Below are 21878 nucleotides of genomic sequence, written 5' to 3' on the forward strand. Positions count from 1 at the left end.
TTGTGACAGGATTTTGACAGTATTACTTGAGAGATTATGGAGGACAGGGGAGGGGTGATGGAGTCCTAGAGAAATTGAGCAAATATATTGTAGTGAAGAAGACATTGCCCCCCCCCGTTCCGTATCAGTCGTGTCCAACTCTTCATGACCCCCTGGACCAGAGCACGCCAGGCACCTCTGTCTTCCACTGCCTTCCGCAGTTTGGTCAAACTCATGTTGGTCTCTTCGAGAACACTGTCCAACCATCTCATCCTCTGTCGTCCCCTTCTCCTTGTGCCCTCCATCTTTCCCAACATCAGGGTCTTTTCCAGGGAGTCTTCTCTTCTCATGAGGTGGCCAAAGTCTTGGAGCCTCAGCTTTAGGATCTGTCCTTCCAGTGAGCACTCAGGGCTGATTTCCTTCAGAATGGAGAGGTTTGATCTTAATAATAACAATAACAGTAACAACGACAATAGTAATTCCTTTAAAGCCTTCTATGCTGGTGGCTGGGCACTCTTGCTGCCATCGTGCCAGTGTCCCAAATAATAGGAGGCCTGGACTTTGTGTGTCTTGAGAAGACACGCACATACCCTCAGCCAAGGCCCTTGGGAAACGCACATCTGCTCAATGTTCCGCCATCCATCATGTTGCGTAATTTTTCTAATATTTATATATATAAAGGGCTTTTGGAGAGCTGCCTTCAGGGTGTTGCCTAAAGTTTTCACCAGTTAACAAGTAATTAATCTGGAGGTTCCAGATGTTCACCCATGAGATTGTACAGCAGTCACTGTCAGCTTTTCAGCTCGGGCAAAATGGAAAGTTTTAAGATGTAGACAGGCATCTGTCTAGGCTCAGGGTGAGGCCGCCTTAAGAGGAGAGCTGTAGTATTTGTAGGAATGGATTTAGACACAAGGAGAACCTACTGAGGTGCAGGGTAAAGCCTAAGTATGTTCAGGTAAAGGGACCCCTGACCATTAGGTCCAGTCGTGGCCGACTCTGGGGTTGCGGCGCTCATCTCACTTTATTGGCCGAGGGAGCTGGCGTATAGCATGTGGCCAGCATGACTATGCCGCTTCTGGCGAACCAGAGCAGCGCAAGAAAACGCCGTTTACCTTCCCGCCGGAGCGGTACCTATTTATCTACTTGCACTTTGACGTGCTTTCGAACTCCTAGGTTGGCAGGAGCAAGGACTGAGCTACAGGAGCTCACCCCGTCACGAGGATTTGAACCGCCGACCTTCTGATCGGCAAGTCCTAGGCACTGTGGCGCCACCCGCGTCCCTCTTTCACTACCAAGTCCTAGGCTCTGTGGTTTAACCCACAGCACCACCCGTGTCCCTACAGTATGTCCAGACTTTGGGCTAAATCAGGCTTTGGAGAAACAGGTTGGTCTGCAATTGTGGATACAGTGGCGAATACTCTAAAAGTTTGAGGGAATCTTCATATGAGTTAATACTTCACCGTCCCTTTTTGGGCTGTGTTGTCACTTTGTACTTTTGCCCTTCCCAGCTGTGACGCTTTTATGGTTTAGATTTTATTGTTCATTTCCTTTGTTTTTGTTACCGTTGCACCTTTTTTTCGGTTAACGGATCAATTTAAAGGAAACGGAAAGGCAGCGGCAGATTTCCTCGCGGCTTGCTTTGACTACCTCCGTTCCCTCTTTCAGGTGGGATGAACACGCCAGAGATGTCGAGGGAGAAAGGAAAACATTTGACAGCCCTGGGAAGACGTGGCTGGGCTCGGATTTGAAGCTGGAGAGACAATGGAAGAAGTCGAGGCGGCTGCGACGTCTTGGGTCATTCCGGCTAAGGCTGCAATTGACATTGATGCCCCATTCATTCTAAGGGGGCAGATTTTAAAGGGAATAGACGGGTCCATAGAGGATGATGCTATCAGTGACTACTAGTCATGGCTGGTTGTACGCTTACCTCAAGGATCGGGGCAGCTCGCCTCCGAATACCAAAGCATTTGGGGTTCAGATATGCAGAGAGCACTGTTGTGCTCGCGTCCTGTTGTTTATGGCCTCCTGATAGGTGTCTAAGAGAATAAGAATAAGAGAATAAGAATATCTTTATTGTCATTGCCCCCTTCGGGGACAACGAAATTAATTTTGTCTAGTTTTTAATAGGGTGCTAATTTAGGTAGGTCATTCTTCTGGTCCTGTGGGGTTCTTCTCAAGTTCTTCGTAAGGGTCAAGAAAGCCCAAAGACCCAATGGGCACATACCCAAGTGAGCCCTTTGCTTCGGGGGGGGGGGTGCATGCAAGAAAGGGGGTCTTGAGGCCTTGCAGGGGGTGGTACTAGATTATCTTTTGGGGGGTCCCCCTTCCAATGTTACGGTTCTAAAACTGCCCCCCTCCCATGCTTCCGACGCTTAGCCAGGAAACCTCATACTCTCAATAAAACAAGTTGGTATAGTGGTACCTCTGGTTGTGAATGGGCCTTCGGAACGGATCCTGAAAGGAATGCATCCCGCGTCTGCGCGTGTCGCAATTTGCTGCTTCTGCGCGTGCGCGTGACGTCATTTTGCGCATCTGTGCATGCACGAGCGGCGAAACCCGGAAGTAACCCTTTCTGGTACTTCCAGGTCTCCGCGGGATACAACCTGAAAACGCTCAACCTGAAGCAAACATAACATGAGGTTTGACTGTATTTAAAAGCGCCGAATGAGTTGTATTAAAGTGTGTTTCATGGTTAAAAGAAGTAGATCGATACACAGAGCCAGCCGTTAGGAGGAGAAGCCAAACTATTTCTCTGAGTAAGAGAAATAGTTTGTGGGGTCTCAATGAATCTGTGAAAATCTTGTGGGTTCCCCTCCCACCAAGAACTGCCAACCAATTAAAGACTTCTAAAACCAATGGACTGTCTAGCATTTAAATTACTCATTTAAGTGTGTCTCTCATAGACCCTTTCTGAGCGTGGGGAGAGGGGGTGTTCAGTTTCTGTAAAGTGTACCCAAAACCTACCTCTCTTCCAAAGCCACCCTTTAATAACTTTGCTTTCATCAAATTGTATTTGAGATTTCGGGATGTGGGGGCTTCTTCTCCAGCACAAAAACGACTTTACAACACAAGTTCAAGACCCATCTGTATACTACTTTAAAAGTTGACTTGAACCAAGCAGTGTCCAGTGCCCTTTTAAAATGTGGTTGGGGTGTGTGTTATTGGGTTGTTGTCGTTTTTATTTTAATTATGTGTTTTGTGTTTTCATTTCGTGATTTTACGTTGTAACTACCCTGAGACCTGCAGGAATAGGGCAGTATACAAATTATTATTATTATTATTATTATTATTATTATTATTATTATTGCCCCCTTTGTTTGCTGGCAGCTCTTAAAACAGCCAGAAGAACAGAGAAAGCAAAAGAGAAGCCACCTGTTCTTTTTGGAGAGAAGCTAATTGGAAAAATGGAATCAGGGCGGTTCACAACATAAAAATGCAAGATGGAAAAATAAACAACACAAGATACATTTTAAAATGGCACAGCTGCAAGGAGTTTCAGTTTGTGGGTCTGTTAACGGGGAAATCTGAGGGCTCCCTTGGCCAAAAAACAAGGACACCAGCCAGGAATACCAGAGCAAAACAGCAGCCAGTAGGCTTGGTCTTTATTGAAGACTGTCGTGACAGGACTCCCACCTGCCACAAGGTGAAACAAAATGGAAGCCCCGAACAAAAGAGCCCTCAAACTTTTATTAGCTACTAATCCCCATGTTACACCCTCCAAAATACATTACTAATACATCATGAAAGGGGAGGTCTGGTGGCAGTAATCTGAGCATCCTGGACCCTGCCCCATGGTTCCCCTTGCCCTTCACCAAACACCCATCAAGTGTAACAAAAGAGATATTTACATTTCCCTGTTTCCCAGCCAAGTTAATCGCACCCTTTTGTCTTCATCTGGGTTTGTTATTTCTGGAATGGCTACCTGTCTGGCACTCAGGTATCAGGATGCCAGGGATTTTCACTCAGGCAGAGGGGCTGCTGAGTAGCTGAGCTCACATGTCTATATGAATTTCTGAAGTCTTCCCAGTGAGCCAGTACATAGAGACATTGATCAGTGAATAGTTACATTTGGTATCGTGCAGCAGAGGCCCTTTGAATAGATAGGAAGAAACTGTGATGAAGTGTTTTGTGGGGACAAATCACAAAAGTCACAAAAGTGATTGTGCTGATTTTGGTAGTGGGCTGCATGTGCATGATATCTGCTGGAGGGGCAACCCCCCCCCCCAACCCATACATAAATTCCTGCAACAGGTCCGTGCGTGTTTCTCGTTGCAACGGAATTGGGGGGTGGGTGGGCAGGAAATAGCCAAAAAAAAAAAAAAGAGCATAGCCTTAACACAGATTGTTTTCCCAGAGGATGTAAGGTATGCACAGCTGTCAGGAAAGATATTTTTTTAAAAAAAAAAACAGTCACAGTTTCACCAGCCCCTGCCCTTTGCCCTCGAGGGCAAAGCTCTTGAGTCTTGACGAGCTTTGTGGCATCTGAGTGAGGTACAGGGAGGGAAAGCCTTTGCCGACAAGCTCAGGAACGGAATAAACTTTGCCTCCTGTGCTGTGGAAGCAAAGTCTGATCTGCAGCCTAAGAGCAGAGAGTGGTTGCAGGTAAACCTTAGGCCCTGCAGCAAATCCTTTCTCATGCCTGGAGCAGAGAACAGGAGAGCATGCATAGCAGGTACTGTGCTGAGCAGCAGCAAATAATTACCGTATTTTTCACTCCATTAAGACACACTTTTTTCTTCCTAAAAATTAAGGGGAAATTGTTAAGTTGTGGGTGAACATATCAGACGACACAGCGATTCTTCAAACAGCTCTTGTTTATTCACAAGCCAGAACAGAACTGAACTGAAGGGTTCAGCCAGCCTGCTTATATAGAACTCAACTACAACGCAACTGTAACCATTTTCTGTAACTATCCAATCACTGAACGTCACTTTCAATCCCTTATTTGCATATGCGGACCTGAGTGAAAACTATCTACAGTATCCCCCTGCTGGCCCAGGGTGAGAACTTCAGTACATAACAGAAATCTCTGTGCGTCTTATGGAGCGAATGCGTGGTCCCTGGAGCCGAATTGCCCAGGGGAGAAAAGCAGATCATGCTTTTTTTAAAAAAAAAAAAAGAGGGAAGGGGGTATTGAAACGAAGTAGCTGATTGGCAAGCGATCGGGAGGGAGATAAGGGACGCTAGCCATAAAGGAGGATGCCTGGGAGGCGGGAGGTAAAAGCCCATGGATCCTCAGGATTTTTACATTAGGTCACCCCAAATTCACCATCAGATCACATAGCATGTCCATGGCTACAGCCTGCACCAAAAAAATCACGCACCCACTATTGCATGAGGCCACAATGGCGCAAAAACGTGGTTACAGAGCGCGGATCCACATGGATTCGATGATTCTATGAAAACCACCCCCTCTCAAGCTGCAATCAGCGCGAGGGGTGTCCAATTTATCTCTATATCCCATTGTAATTATTGGGACTTGCAAAGAACAGGGCAAATGAAGCTACTTAGGTTTCATGGACAAACAAGGCATTACGTTTAACGGGGCCAATATGACATTTAAATTCATGGTTTTGTACGTTCCTTTTCTTTACCAGACAAAAATCTACCCATCACCATGAAACGTATTTTTTTCTTTCTTTTAATAATAATAATAAATAATAATAAATTTTATTTATATCCCGCCCTCCCCAGCCGAGCAGAATTGGTAGGGAAATCAAGGACAGGCAAAGCACTTGCAGTTATTCACGCAGGAAGTCAAAAATTATTGCTGGGAGCTGGCTGCTTTCAGCTCAGCTTTGACTTTGGATTAATATTTATTTTCAGGCCGTTTTTTTCCCTCATTCCTTGGCAGGTTGGAGCAACTCTTGCAACAGATTTAGGAGGTGCCTGGGAAGAGCAGAGGGGATTTGCAAGTGATAATCCTTGCCACCCATGATGAGAATGAGGATGGGAAGTCTAGAACAGGAGTCAGCAAACTTTTCCAGCAGGGGGCTGGTCCACTGTCCCTCAGACCTTGTGGGGGGCAGGACTATATTTTGGGAGAGAAAAAATGAACGAATTCCTATGCCCCACAAATAACCCAGAGATGTATTTTAAATAAAAGGACATATTCTACTCATGTAAAGACACACGGATTCCCGGACTGTCTGGGGGCTGGATTGAGAAGGCAAATGGGCCTTAGTTTACCTACCCATGGTCTAGAATTTAAGAGGTGGAATAATGCAAGGAGATGGAGGAACTTGCACCCCCCCCCCAAATAAGTAAACTGAACCAGCTTTCCTGCATAGATTTTGCAGCTGCTGTTCAAGGCTGCACATTTCCTGGGAAATTACTCCTGCTGAAAAGGAGAAGAATAGAGGAGGGAGAAAGGTTGTTTTCTGCTGCTCCAGAGAAGTGGACACGGAGCAATGGATCCAAACTACAAGAAAGAAGATTCCACCTAAACATTAGGAAGAACTTCCTGACAGTAAGAGCTGTTTGACAGTGGAATTTGCTGCCAAGGAGTGTGGTGGAGTCTCCTACTTTGGAGGTCTTTAAGCAGAGGCTTGACAACCATATGTCAGGAGTGCTCTGATGGTGTTTTGTGCTTGGCAGGGGGTTGGACTTGATGGCCCTTGTGGTCTCTTCCAACTCTATGATTCTGATTCTATGATTCTATGAAAATATTGTGGCTCAGATATTCTGCCACAGAGCCAGTTTTATCCTCAACATCCCTGTGAGGGATGCTAACTCAGAGTGACTGGTGCAGGTGTTGTGCCAGAATAAAATATGCAACCACAATGGGACTCAGGAGATCATTGCTGAGCTTCTTTTTATTTTATTATTAATTTTCTTAAATATTACAAGAAGATAAATAAAAAAAGAAAAATCAAAACAGAATTCATACCTATCAATATAAACACGATTATCTACATATTTACCAATTGAAGGCTACAGAAGGGAAAAAAAGAAAAGAAAAGAAAAAAGAAGGAGGAAAAAGCCAAAAAGGAAAAAGAAATACTTTTCGTAAACAATAATACCAAATTTATACTTTAAACATTACCATATAAAAATCCTAGTTAAAATATTATAAAAGATTTCCACCGCATTCACCGCACGTCTCTTAATTTCTAGTTCACCTTTACACCTGTTCTTCAGTCACTTCCTTTCCTTAAGTTCTTTCACAATCCATTAAATCTTTATATTCTTCACAAGGTTAGTCTAAGCACAACCAAATTTTCGTATTTGAGCCCTGTTTGTATAAACATTCATTTAAACAATCCCATTGTTTCTGTACCATAGTTTTGGGTTCATGCCTTATTAAATCCGTCAGTTTAGCTAACTCCAGATACTCACATAGTTTACTCAACCATTTTCTTCTTGTTGGAATATTATTTCCTTTCCAATAGCTGGCTACCAATATTCTCGCTGCTGCTGTTGCCAATAGAAACATTGCTCAGCTTCTTGGCTTTTTCCCATATCAGCCATCAGCTGTGCTGCCACCTCGTGGCGACAGAAGACTCGTTCCACACATGCAGCCGTTTAAATAAAATGCACAAGGATGGTAATTTTGGAACAGAGATGGAGAAATTCTGCACACACACACCCCCAGATGTTGCTGGTCTCCAAATTCCAGCACCCAGCATGGGGTGATCAGAGCTGCAGGATAGGGCTTGCTAGGCATGATGCAAGGTGTTTGGAACAAAAATTGCCCTTTTCCCTTATGGGGTATCCAAGAGCCCATATAGAGTCCTTACGTAGGTTCCCTATTGGTAGGAGAGAATAACAGAGGCCAACCAGAGAATATTGAGAAGCAAAGCAGCTAGTAAGCCTGATCTTTACTGATCTGTTGCAACAGGGTGCTCCCCTCACCCGCAGGAGAGAGGGACCTAGAAAAATGGCGTGCAAGGCCTTATATGGACTTCTGAAATTGCCACCCTGTAGATCAAGACCGGGACATGGGTGGCGCTGTGGGTTAAACTACAGAGCCTAGGACTTGCCGATCAGAAGGTTGGCAGTTTGAATCCCCACGACAGGGTGAGCTGCCGTTGCTCGGTCCCAGCTCCTGCCAACCTAGCAGTTCGAAAGCATGTCAAAGTGCAAGTAGATAAATAGGTATCACTCCGGCGGGAAGGTAAACGGCATTTCCATGCGCTGCTCTGGTTTGCCAGAAGCGGCTTAGTCATGCTGGCCACATGACCTGGAAGCTGTACGCTGGCTCCCTCGGCCTGTAAAGCGAGATGAGCGCCGCAACCCCAGAGTCGGCCACGACTGGACCTAATGGTCAGGGGTCCCTTTACCTTTACCTAGATCAAGACCACCCCCAGAAACATACATACATACATCACAGAAGGGGTGTAACCTAAGACCACCACCCCCAGATACCTACACCACAGAAAAGGCGGTCTAAAACAGAAATTTGACTGTTGTTTTTCTCCTGTCGTTGTTTATCTCCTGTCTGGCAGGTTACTTGATTGGATTGCCTGGGGAGCCTGGCCAGTCTTTTGTACTGATAAATACTAAGTTCCTGGGCCAGGTCACAGGCTCACACCTTATTCAAACACAGACATACCCTTAAAACAGGATTTGTAAAGGAAAAGACAATGGGGAGGCTTTTCCATTTTCCTTTGACCTTGCAAACATTTGGTCAGTTTGGGACAGTTTGGGAATCAAAATGGTTTCAGGTTGGTCTTCCTGTGCTGATCTATGTATGTGCTTCGTTGGTACACTTATGAACATATAACATATATCTAAGATCTCAAAATTCCCATCACAAAGGGGGAAAACTCAATAGCAGGTCGAAACAATTATACAGTATAGAAAGGAACTTCTGCAAACCAGCAACACAATCCTCTGCATGTCTACTCATACCTTGGGAAGACAAGCAAACTAATACCAGTGTAAAAATAAAAAAATTCCTTCCAGTAGCACCTTAAAGACCAACTAAGTTAGTTCTTGGTATGAGCTTTCGTGTGCAAGCACACTTCTTCAGATACACAGTGTATTTGAAGAAGTGTGCTTGCACACGAAAGCTCATACCAAGAACTAACTTAGTTGGTCTTTAAGGTGCTACTGGAAAGAATTTTTTTATTTTGACTATGGCAGACCAACACGGCTACCTATCTGTAACTAATACCAGTGTACTGGAAGAAGCAAAGATCACCAGTGTCGAAGCAATGATTCTTCAACATCAACTTCGTTGGACTGGTCTTGATGTTCGACTGCCTGATTATCGTCTTCCAAACTCTATTCCAAACTTAAAAATGGAAAGCGTAATGCTGGTGGTCAACAAAAGAGGTTCAAAGACTCTCTCAAGGCAAATCTTTAAAGATGTAGTATAAACACCGACAATTGGGAAACACTGACCTGCGAGTGGTCCAGTTGGAGAGCAGCCTTTGCCAAAGGTGTCATGGGCTTTGAAGACACTCAAACTCGAGGCGCAAGGGAAAAACGTGTTAAGAGGAAGGCACGCTTGGCAAATCCACACTGTGATCAACTTCTGCCTGGAAACCAATGTCCCCACTGTGGAAGGACGTGTGGAACCAGAATTGGCTTCCACAGTCACTTATGGACTCATTGTTAAAACCGTGTTTATGGAAGACTATCTTACTCGGCTATGAGTGATTGCCAAAGAAGAAGAAGAGACTCATTGGACCCCACAAAGTCCAATGGGTGTTACTACCAGCTACATTAGGAATATAATCTCCTCAAGGCAAGAACCTCTCTCCTCTTCCCTTTATATCCTGCCCTTTAGCCAAAGAGTGTCTTACAAAAAAATTTTATGACATACCCTTGTGCTTGGATTCCCCATCCAAGTCTAAATATTTAAATGCTAGGTTACCCAAATAAAGCCCTGCAACTCTGCAGCATATAAATCCCACAATATTGGTAAACCACAATACAAAATAAACGATGAGCCACTTGGGATACTCTTGAAAATCCAGAGGGATTAAAAAGAATCGGCTCTCTTCCATTTTATATAAACTTTCCTTTCCACAAGAGAGCAGGGAAGCGTCTCACTTAGAAGTCAATATTCACACACCCAACTGCATAATGGATATCTGTGGCATGGAAACAAATCTTGTCTCTCTAAGATATACTCCAGTCTGCTGATTCCTTATTAATATTATTTGTTAATTCAATATGCCAAAGGGCTTTGTTCATACAAAAGATTCGTCGGCAGCATTATAAACCAAACTTGTTTATTGCAAAATACACGTATTGCAAAATTTGTCCATAGTACAAAGGTTTTTGATTACAAACTTTCTTTTTATTTTTTTATTTAACAATGATCTCTTTGTTTATTTGTTTGCTTGTTTATTTAACAATGCTTTAATCGTATCTCAAGAGGAAGAAATACCTGCACACAGGAAAAACACGGAAGATGGAGAGCAAAAGACATAAGGCTATAGGCATGTATCAGATATTCTTACCAATATGTGCAAAACTGCAGTCTGGACTGGATGAGTTCAGACTTCAAGGGGGTGGTAGGGCTCAGCCGGGCTGAATATTCCCTTGCAGATAGAAAGCTAGCATGCCAGGGGAAATCTGAAGGTATCTGAAGAAGTGTGCATGCACACAAAAGCTCATACCAATAACAAACTTAGTTGGTCTCTAAGGTGCTAAGGGAACGCGGGTGGCGCTGTGGGTTAAACCACAGAGCCTAGGGCTTGCCAATCAGAAGGTCGGCAGCTCAAATCCCCGTGACGGGGTGAGCTCCCATTGTTCGGTCCCTGCTCCTGCCAACCTAGCAGTTCGAAAGCACGTCAAAGTGCAAGTAGATAAATAGGTACCACTCTGGCGGGAAGGTAAACGGCATTTCCGTGCGCTGCTCTGGTTCGCCAGAAGCGGCTTAGTCCTGCTGGGCACATGACCCGGAAGCTGTACGCCGGCTCCCTCGGTCAGTAAAGTAAGATGAGCGCCGCAACCCCAGAGTCGGTCACGACTGGACCCAATGGTCAGGGGTCCCTTTACCTTTACCTAGGGTGCTACTGGAAGGAATTTTTTTTATATATATAAGATATTTATTAAGATTTTTTCACATATTACAATAAAAATGGAAAAAGAAAAAGAAAAATGCAAAATAAAAACAGTTAAAAACACATTAATTTTCTGTTTCTTATTTTCCTTAAGCTTATTTCCCCGGACCTCCTCATACCTCCCTTTTTTGTATTCCACTTAAATTTATTAGTTCAGCAAATCCTTACCATTAAGCTTTTACCCATTTATAGACCTTTGTTTCATATTCTCTTAAAGCATTACAGCTAGAAACCACTTAATTTCTATCCAACATCATTCTAACATTCCTTAATTTTACAATATTTCTGTAAGTAATCTTTAAATTTCTTCCAATCTTCTTCCACCGACTCTTCTTTCTGGTCCCGGATTCTGCCAGTCATTTCTGCCAATTCCATATAGTCTGGAATGAATTTTTTTATTTTGTTTCGATGTCAGGGCAAAGTGCGAGCCTCTCTCAAGGTGCCTAATTTTGCATGTGGAAAGTCTCTGTTTGGTTTGGGATGTCATGTGATCAGTGTGAGCCTCCGCCCACATTTTGAAGCCCAGTGTAGCCCAGACATAGGTTGACCACCCCAGTAAGAACAAGCTCTCTGCAAAATGATCCACCCCCTCAAATCTCCTCCTGCTGCTGCTACAGATATGGCGGTTGCAGAGTCAAAGCAGAACAGCACAGATAGTCCTTCAGACAAAAAAAAGATAGCAACCTAAATCAGTTCAGGGGGGAAAATGTAGGTTGGGTGGAATATAGATATATTTCTTTGGGGTTATTATTTTTTTAAAAGAAGTCCCTGCAGACCACATGTTCACATTTAAATAGGAAGCAGGGTTTTAAAAAAACACACAAACCCAATTTTTATCACTGCTCCTCTTGAGCCTTCAAGCCCTACTATTAAGTGAGGAATGATCCAATGAGCCCGTTTACTCGTAAGTATGCCCCATGGAGTTAAAATGAGGCTTGCTGCCCAGTTAAATTTGTGGGTCTGTATGCCACAACAGCTGCGAGAATACAGTGGTGCCTCGCAAGATGAAAAGAATCCGTTCTGATTCTCTTCGTCTAGCGGTTTTTTCCTCTTGCGAAGCAAGCCCATTGACGGATTAGCAGATTAGCACTATTAGCGCTATTAGCGGCTTTTAGCGGCTTATCTGCTGATCGGATCAGCTGATAAGCAGCTTAGAAAAAGGGGGGATGGAAAAAAAAACCCGTAGGAACTTGCAAGACATTTTCGTTTTGCGAAGCAAGCCCATAGGAGATTCGTTTTGCGAAGCACCTCCAAAACGGAAAACTCTTTCGTCTAGCGAGTTTTTCGTCTTGCGAGGCATTCGTCTTGCGGGGCACCACTGTATTACTAGCGAAGAATTGGAAGAAACAAGATTTACCAACTATCGAAGAATGGCAGATGAAGATGATGGACTTTATGGAACTTGCCGAACTGACCGGGAGACTCCGAGACCAGAGAGAAGAGACGGTGGAAGAAGATTGGAAGAAGTTTAATGAATATTTGAAAAAATATGTGAATATTTAAATCTTAGAATAGCTTTGGAAGTGGATATAGGCTGAAGGGTTAGAAGTAGAAGATAGTGTATTTTAAAATAGTATTATTTATAGGTGATAAAATGTGAAGATTTTTAATGGTAAAAGTGTGATAAAAAAGGTTAAAAATTATGATATATGTAAACTGCTAAAGATGAGGTAAAATGAAAATCAGATAGGGGGGACTTGGGGAAGCCCACCTAACAATGTTTAGAAAAAATAAGGATAAGACAAGAATTTGTTTGTATTGTTTTTTCTGTTTGTGTTGTTTAGTTGTGTTATAAAATGAATAAAAAAAGTTTGTGGGTCAGGATTGCAACCTTCCATGTTATTTATTCACATGCCGCTGCATGTATTGGCAGTTTCAAAAAGTATTCCTAAGGTGGCTTTGGGAAAGGAATAAAAATGTAAACGACACGCATATGCCTCGTCACTTGAAATAGACAAGAGTTTTAATGCAGTTTATAGCAAAAGCTTAGCAAGCGGAAAGCAGGTGGTGAATTGACATCTGCAGGGCACCATCGGCACAAGAATATGCTCCTGGCACACTCGGGAAAACCTGCTGCTGCAGGGGCGTGCAGACTTTTTTGGCCCATGAACCTCTACACACTGTGACACCCCAATCCCTACCAGTGCAAGAGGAGCAATATATTGACCATTGTGCTAAAATTCTACCCATTTTCCCCATCAAGCCATGCCATCCGGACCACAGGCCCAGTGGTATTTTAGGTCGGAAAACTTTGGGGGCACACAGAAGGCACGGCAAGCTTTCCTCTCACCCCCCCCAAACACGGCAGAGATGTGCGACCGCCCTCTGAATTGTGTTTCTGCAGACTGTCTCTCCCCCCCCCCTCAGTTGCCTTTCTCGGATTCACGCCGACCCAGTTTTCCTAGGAGCAGGACAGCTCAACCTGTCCTAATAAAAAATTGCTTTCTTATCCGCCGTCTCCCGACAGAGCGTGATTCCCGGTGAGGCCTCTCTCCTGTTCAGAAACGCTCGAAGAGGATGCTGATGGTCTCTGGGACCTCAGAGATTTCGGCGTCGCCGTCCGCGGCTTGGGCCGCATGAAAGGCCATGGTCGGCCATGTCAGGGCCAGTCGCTGCTGCACACAAGTGTCACAGAGGTAGCCGTCGGGCTCTTTGGTTCCGTCGCTCTGCCGGGAAAAGTCAAAGGGACTTGTGTGAGTTTTGCAGGGAACTGCAGAACGAAGTGTATACCTGAAGGAGCGTCTCCACCTCCATCGTTCTGCCCGGACACTGAGGTCCAGCGCCGAGGGCCTTCTGGTAGTTCCCTCACTGCGAGAAGTCAAGTTACAGGGAACCAGGCAGAGGGCCTTCTCGGTAGTGGCACCCGCCCTGTGGAACTCCCTCCCACCAGATGTCAAAGAGAACAACAACTACCAGACTTTTAGAAGACATCTGAAGGCAGCCCTGTTCAGGGAAGCGTTTAATGTTTGATGTATTACGGTATTTTAATATTTTGTTGGAAGCCGTCCAGAGTGGCAGAGGAAGCACAGCCAGATGGGCGGGGTATAAATAATAATAATAATAATAATAATAATAATAATAATAATAATAATAATAATTATTATTATTAACCTGCTTCTGCATCTGCAGAATGCATGTGAGGAAGAGGAGGGCGGAAGGCGGTGCCTGATGGCTCTGCCCCTAACAGATTGAGGTTGAATCCTGACACGACAGAAGTACTGTTTTGGGGGGACAGGAGGTGGACAGGTGTAGAGGATTCCCTGGTCGTGAATGGGGTCACTGTGCCCCTGAAGGACCAGGTGCGCAGCCTGGGAGTCATTCTGGACTCACAGCTGTCCATGGAGGTGCAGGTCAATTCTGTGTCCAGGGCAGCTGTTTACCAGCTCCATCTGGTACGCAGGATGAGACCCTCCGTGCCCACAGACTGTCTCTCCAGAGTGGTGCATGCTCTGGTTATCTCCCACTTGGACTACTGCAATGCGCTCTATGTGGGGCTACCTTTGAAGGTGACCCAGAAACTATAACTAATCCAGAATGCGGCAGCTAGACTGGTGACTGGGGGCGGCCGCCGAGACCACATAACACCGGTCTTGAAAGACCTACTTTGGCTCCCAGTACATTTCCAGGCACAATTCAAAGTGTTGGTCTGACCTTGAAAGCCCTAAACGGCCTCGGTCCAGTATACCTGAAGGAGCATCTCCACCCCCATCGCTCAGCCTGGACACTGAGGTCCAGCTCTGAGGGCCTTCTGGCGGTTCCCTCACTATAAGAAGTGAGGTTACAGGGAACCAGGCAGAGGGCCTTCTCTGTGGTGGCACCCACCCTATGGAACGCCCACCCGCCAGAGGCAAGCCTGTATTGGGAATTTTTTTATGTCTGATGTTTTATTGTGTTTTTATAATTCTGTTGGGAACCTCCCAGAATGGCTCAGGGAACCCAGCCAGATGGGTGGGGTATAAATATTAAAATTATTATTAATATCGAGCCAATTCCCGTTTCTAAGCGAATGGTGAAGCAAACGGGGGCATCAAGTGAGAGGCTATCCAAGCCGTCACGGGACAGAGGGACTTAACAGAGCAAAGCAAAACTCTAGAACAGGTAAATGGGTGGAACAAACTGTAGGACCAGTAAAACATTTTGCACTAGCAACACACAGATCAAAATAGGATGGAGAGAAATTATAGTCGTCTGCCCCAAGAGCCCAGTTCTGTAAGAAGAGACACGTACGTAAACAAAAGGCATTTTCTTCATGGTTAGGACAGTATCTTTGGAAATGACATTGTGGCAGCCCTGCCCAAAACACCGAATTTCTGCCTCCTTGCACACTTCACTAGTTAATTCGGGCTGAAAATAGTGCTCCTGGAAAAGAAGAAAAAGCAAAAATTTAGTGCAGACAGGCGAGACAATTTTAAGCCAGGAGTAGGGGGCCAAATGTGGCCCTCCAGGTCTCCCCATCTGGCCCCCAGGACACGCCCCTCCCTCAGCCATCACCCTGCACCAGCCTTCAAGTATCAGTGCCTTCAAGTATTTATCTGCCAGGCTAAAATGTGTCTTTGAATGCAGATTTCCAAAAAATAGCAAGGAGAGACAAGAAGGCCTTCTTAAACGAGCTATGCAAAGAAATAGAGGAAAACAACAGAATGGGAAGAACCAGAGATCTGTTTAAGAAAACTGGAGATATGAAAGGAACATTTCGTACAAAGATTACCATAATAAAGGACAAAAGTGGTAAAGAAATGGGAGTGCCTGATCACCTCATCTGTCTCCTGAGAAATCTCTATGTGGGACAAGAAGCTACAGTCAGAACTGGATATGGAACAACTGATTGGTTCAAAATTGGGAAAGGAGTATGACAAGGCTGTATATTGTCTCCCTGCTTATTTAACTAATATGCAGAATTCATCATGAGAAAGGCTGGGCTGGATGAATCCCTAGCTGGAATTAAGATTGCCGGAAGAAATATCAACAACCTCAGATATGCAGATGACACAACCTTGATGGCAGAAAGTAGGAGGAATTAAAGAACCTTTTAATGAGGGTGAAAGAGGAGAGTGCAAAATATGGTCTGAAGCTCAGCATCAAAAAAACTAAGATCATGGCCACTGGTCCCATCCAGTGGCGTAGCGTGGGTTGTCAGCACCCGGGGCAAGGCAAGTAATTTGTGCCCCCTAACCCGTGGATTTTAGCACTCGAGTCTCTTCCACTAGATTAGTTAAAGAAACCCTTACCCCCTAAGCACATGTATTGTTTGTTATGAAAATACTGATATAATTAAAGTAAAATGCATCTAAATACAAGTTTATTTTCAAACACTTTCTTGAGTGTGAACATGCATTACACATTCTCCACATTTTCAGCAGGTCTATGAATACAAATCTACAAATGTAGTAACCTAGCATGGGCCATGCTATTATATGTCGTCTCACAACCATCGTAAACGACAAAAAATATCAAGAACAAAAACTAAACATCAAAATGGAACCATACCCTGGAGATGATCCAAGACTGGGCTAGATGGAGCCAACTTCCTCAACCCTGTACCTCTAATTGTAATTCTTTAATAGAAGTGCAAGATATCAATCTGTATATACAGATAAATTTAAATTCGCCTGCTTTCAATTAGCGCAAATTTTTCAACAACGGAATTGACATCTACATTAAAGTCTCTCTCAATGGACAGTATTGCTAGATTACTCAGTCTTTCTTGGCTCATTGTAGATCTCTGATACAGTGGCGTAGCGTGGGGGGTGCAGGGGGGGCCGGCCGCACCAGGCGCAACATCTGGGGGTTAGGGTTAGGGGGCGCAAATCCACTGGTTAGGGGGCGCAAATCCACGGGTTGGGGGCGCAAATTACTTGCCTTGCCCCGGGTGCTGACAACCCACGCTACGCCACTGCTCTGATATGTTTTAATTAGTTTAAGTTTTGAGAAACTTCTTTCACAACTCGCTGTAGAAACAGCGATAGTAAGAAAGATTCTTAATGTGGCAACGAAGTTAGTTAAACTTTCTTGCAGCTTCCACTTATACAACCAGCGAAGCAAATCTAAAGCTGACCAGTTTGCAACCTGCTCATCTGGATTGACCTCCTTATACAAGATAATGTGGTGCCGAAGTCGAGTTATTTCGGTGAGCATAGATGCAGCATTCAATTCTGTGTACTGACCACACGCGTGCTGAATTTGTTTCTTAATAAAATCATCTTTTCCAGTATCCAACAATGTTTGGATTTGCAAAAAAGCAAATTGCTGGTGAAGCGTATTCATCTGCGTAGTACGTTTTTTAATTTCTGCCTGAAGCTGATCAGTTGCTTCCAGTCGTTCTCTGCTTCTTTCCTGTATTAAGGTCAAGCCAGCATCGCAACTGTTCTCACCATCCATCTTCTTGCGTCTTCCAACTCTTCTCTCTGTAGGTATGCAGAGAGGGATACAGGAGAAAACACCAACCATGTCCTTAACATAGTCTCACCATTCTCCAAATGTATGTAGAACCAATCCTTGGGAAATGACCTGCCATTACTGTCTCTTGGAAACCATGCATCCTTATTCTGCAGTTCCTCTGTCCCTCGCCTGACAAGTTCAGTTTTCAAGGTTTCATCCATGGTTTCAGGCCAATAGCCAATATCAGTAAAAACTTTCTGGTCAATAGTTTCTGGCAGATTTGGCTGAGTATAAACATCAAAAAGGGGAAAAGAGAGGACCCAAATAATTACCGCCCAGTCAGTCTGACATCAATACCAGGGAAGATTCTGGAGCAGATCATTAAGCAAACAGTCTGTGAGCACCTAGAAAGGAATGCTGTGATCACCAATAGTCAGCATGGATTTCTGAAAAATAAGTCATGTCAGACTAACCTGATCTCGTTTTTTGACAGAATTACAAGCCTGGTAGATGAAGGGAACGCAGTGGATGTAGCCTACCTTGATTTCAGCAAGGCATTTGACAAGGTGCCCCATGATATTCTTGTAAAGAAGCTGGTAAAATGCGGTCTTGACTATGCTACCACTCAGTGGATTTGTAACTGGCTGACTGACCGAACCCAAAGGGTGCTCATCAATGGTTCCTCTTCATCCTGGAGAAGAGTGACTAGTTGGGGTGCCACAGGGTTCTGTCTTGGGCCCGGTCTTATTCAACATCTTTATCAACGACTTGGATGATGGACTCAAGGGCATCCTGATCAAATTTGCAGATGACACCAAACTGGGAGGGGTGGCTAACACCCCAGAGGACAGGATCACACTTCAAAACGACCTTGACAGATTAAAGAACTGGGCAAAAACAAACAAGATGAATTTTAACAGGAAGAAATGTAAAGTATTGCACTTGGGTAAAAAAAATGAGAGGCACAAATACAAGATGGGTGACACCTGGCTTGAGAGCAGTACATGTGAAAAGGATCTAGGAGTCTTGGTTGACCACAAACTTGACATGAGCCAACAGTGTGACGCGGCAGCTAAAAAAGCCAATGCAATTCTGGGCTGCATCAATAGGAGTATAGCATCTAGATCAAGGGAAGTAATAGTGCCACTGTATTCTGCTCTGGTCAGACCACACCTGGAGTACTGTGTCCAGTTCTGGGCACCACAATTCAAGACGGACACTGACAAACTGGAACGTGTCCAGAGGAGGGCAACCAAAATGGTCAAAGGCCTGGAAACGATGCCTTATGAGGAACGGCTAAGGGAACTGGGCATGTTTAGCCTGGAGAAGGGGAGGTTAAGGGGTGATATGATAGCCATGTTCAAATATAGAAAAGGATGTCACATAGAGGAGGGAGAAAGGTTGTTTTCTGCTGCTCCAGAGAAGCGGACACGGAGCAATGGATCCAAACTACAAGAAAGAAGATTCCACCTAAACATTAGGAAGAACTTCCTGACAGTAAGAGCTGTTCGACAGTGGAATTTGCTGCCAAGGAGTGTGGTGGAGTCTCCTTCTTTGGACAACCATATGTCAGGAGTGCTCTGATGGTGTTTCCTGCTTGGCAGGGGGTTGGACTCGATGGCCCTTGTGGTCTCTTCCAACTCTAGGATTCTATGATTCTATGATTCTATGAAACTGTCTCTGCTTCTAATGCAGGAACAGGAATGTCCACCGACACAGGATCAGGATTATGAGTCTCCTGTGGTGCTGCTGCTGATGGTCCTGCTGTAATTTCAGCAGTACTCACCAAAAACCGGTGAAGGCTTCCAGCTAACTTAGCTTCTTGTTCTGTCTCTATCTTTCTCCTTTTCCAGCCTTGTGCACCAGATTACACGGAGCAATGGATCCAAACAACAACAAAGAAGATTCCACCTAAACATTAGGAAGAACTTCCTGACAGTAAGAGCTGTTTGACAGTGGAATTTGCTGCCAAGGAGTGTGGTGGAGTCTCCTTGTTTGGAGGTCTTTAAGCAGCGGCTTGACAACCATATGTCAGGAGTGCTCTGATGGTGTTTCCTGCTTGAAGGAAGGAAATCAGCCCCGAGTGCTCACTGGAAGGACAGATCCTGAAGCTGAGACTCCAATACTTTGGCCACCTCATGAGAAGAGAAGACTCCCTGGAAAAGACCCTGATGTTGGGAAAGATGGAGGGCACAAGGAGAAGGGGACGACAGAGGACGAGATGGTGGGACTGTGTTCTCGAAGCTACCAGCATGAGTTTGACCAAACTGCGGGAGGCAGTGAAAGACAGGAGTGCCTGGCGTGCTCTGGTCCATGGGGTCACGAAGAGTCGGACACGACTAAATGACTAAACAACAAGAACAGTGTAAGGAGCATCTCCATTCAGCATCAGCTGGTGCCTGTTGGCTGCTGTTGAGAGCAGAATACTGGACTGGGTGGGCTATCGCTCTGATCCAGCAGCAATTTTTTGGTCCTTATTTTTGTGATGCACTGGGAAATGATATACAATGAATTGAAAAAGATGTTCAAAATAACTTTTATTTAAAACAAAAACAAAAACAGAAGCTTTTCTTTTCTTTTGGGAATTCTAGGGACAGAACTACCTAAACTGTATAGAAATTTTAAAACCATGGAGAGACCTGGTCTGAACAGAGACATTGGATTCTTATCTCATTATACATGACTAAGCCATTTTTCACCTTCTAACCCCTTGCCTTTTCCTGTAAGACCTATTGCAGTCGTTAAGAGTCGTCAACAGGCTCATCTCAGCTATCTGCCAATCTCCCATTCCCACCACCCTTCTGAGTAATACCCCTCCTACACCAGTGTGGTGTAGTGGTTAAGAGCGGTAGTCACGTAATCTGGGAAACCGGGTTCGTGTCTCCGCTCCTCCACATGCAGCTGCTGGGTGACCTTGGGCCAGTCACACTTCTGTGAAGTCTCTCGGCCCCACTCACCTCACAGGGTGTTTGTTGTGGGGGAGGAAGGGAAAGGAGAATGTTAGCCGCTTTGAGACTCCTGAAGGGGAGTGAAAGGCGGGATATCAAATCCAAACTCTTCTTCTTCTTCTTCTTCTCACTATATAGAAGGATCTGGCAACTTCTGTTTCAGTGTATCTGAAGAAGTGTGCATGCACACGAAAGCTCATACCAAGAACTAACTTAGTTGGTCTTTAAGGTGCTACTGGAAGGAATTTTTTTATTTTGTATAGAAATTTATTTATATATGTGACTACAACGGCAAGAATGTTACTTGCCCCAAAATGGAAAGAAGCAGAAGCAGAAGTCCCAGCAAAGGAAGAATGGATACAAAAACTTACAGAATATGCAGAAATGGCGAAACTTACCGGAAGAGTAAGAAATCAAGATAACAAACTTTTTATAAAAGAATGGAAATGGTTCATTGAATACAGGTGAAACTCGGAAAATTAGAATATCGTGGAAAAGTTCATTTATTTCAGTAAATCAATTTAAAAGGTGAAACTAATATATGAGATAGACTCATGACATGCAAAGCGAGATATGTCAAGCCTTTATTTGTTATAATTGTGATGATCATGGCGTACAGCTGATGAAAACCCCAAATGAACATCCTCAGAAAATTAGAATATTAAATGAAATCAGCAAAACAAGGACTGCAAATAGGACAATATTGGACCTCTGGGAAGTAGAAGCATGCATATGTACTCAGTACTTGGCTTGGGCCCCTTTTGCATCAATTACTGCCTCAATGCGGCGTGGCATGGATGCTATCAGCCTGTGGCACTGCTGAGGTGTTATGGAAGACCAGGATGCTTCAATGGCAGCCTTCAGCTCTTCTGCATTGCTCGGTCTCATGTCTCTCATCTGTCTCCTGGCAATGCCCCATAGATTCTCTATGGGGTTCAGGTCAGGCGAGTTTGCTGGCCAATCAAGCACAGTAATCCCATGGGCATTGAACTCTTCCCCGCCAACTCACCCCGGCCAATGTCAAAATCTGGGTCAGTAACTTCGGAACGATGAGACGCCTCTTGGCGCGGGTGACAGCCACGTACAGCAAGTTCCATTCATCCTCGGAGGTTGCATCTGGAACGGGACAAAGGCAAGAGGCAGGCGGGAAATAATAATAATAATAATAATAATAATAATAATAATAATAATAATAATAATAATAATAAATTTTATTTATATCCCACCCTCCCCAGCCAGAGCCGGGCTCAGTGCAGCTAACAACAGTAAAAATTACAGTAGAAACATAATAGGGGGAGGGGAACAATTTAAAATACAGGTTAAGATGCAATTTAAAATGCAACCTCATTTTAAAAGTAGCCCATAGATCAAAACCATAAGGGGAGGGAAACATAAGGGTCAGACTGAGTCCAAACCAAAGGCCAGGCGGAACAGCTCTGTCTTGCAGGCCCTGCGGAAAGTCCCACAGGGCCCTAGTCTCTTGGGACAGAGCGTTCCACCAAGTCGGGGCCAGTACTGAAAAGGCCCTGGCCCTAGTTGAGACCAATCTAAC

At 44.5% G+C, this 21878-nt stretch overlaps 2 protein-coding genes and 1 long non-coding RNA gene across 3 annotated transcripts in view; 2 read left to right on the top strand and 1 right to left on the bottom strand.

Moving 5' to 3' along the window:
- Positions 1 to 1685, top strand: part of IL15RA (interleukin 15 receptor subunit alpha) — a 58767-nt gene extending 57082 nt beyond the window's left edge. The window contains exon 8 of the mRNA XM_082239238.1: positions 1645 to 1685. The gene's annotated coding sequence lies outside the window, so the exon portion shown is untranslated. The remainder of the gene's footprint in view (positions 1 to 1644) is intronic.
- LOC309541524 overlaps positions 1 to 13295 on the top strand; it is a 130037-nt gene extending 116742 nt beyond the window's left edge. Inside the window, exon 2 of the long non-coding RNA XR_014223793.1 lies at positions 12553 to 13295. This is a non-coding gene — a long non-coding RNA (uncharacterized lncRNA). The remainder of the gene's footprint in view (positions 1 to 12552) is intronic.
- Positions 12942 to 21878, bottom strand: part of FBH1 (F-box DNA helicase 1) — a 53258-nt gene continuing 44321 nt past the window's right edge. Inside the window, exons 19-21 of the mRNA XM_082238787.1 lie at positions 21336 to 21442; positions 15228 to 15359; positions 12942 to 13666 (exon numbers count right to left, since the gene is read on the bottom strand). Coding sequence (XP_082094913.1) covers positions 13499 to 13666; positions 15228 to 15359; positions 21336 to 21442 — 407 coding nt within the window. The 3' untranslated portion in view covers positions 12942 to 13498. The remainder of the gene's footprint in view (positions 13667 to 15227; positions 15360 to 21335; positions 21443 to 21878) is intronic.

Source organism: Podarcis vaucheri (assembly GCF_965113315.1).
Source record: "Podarcis vaucheri genome assembly, chromosome: 10".
Lineage (NCBI taxonomy): Eukaryota > Metazoa > Chordata > Lepidosauria > Squamata > Lacertidae > Podarcis > Podarcis vaucheri.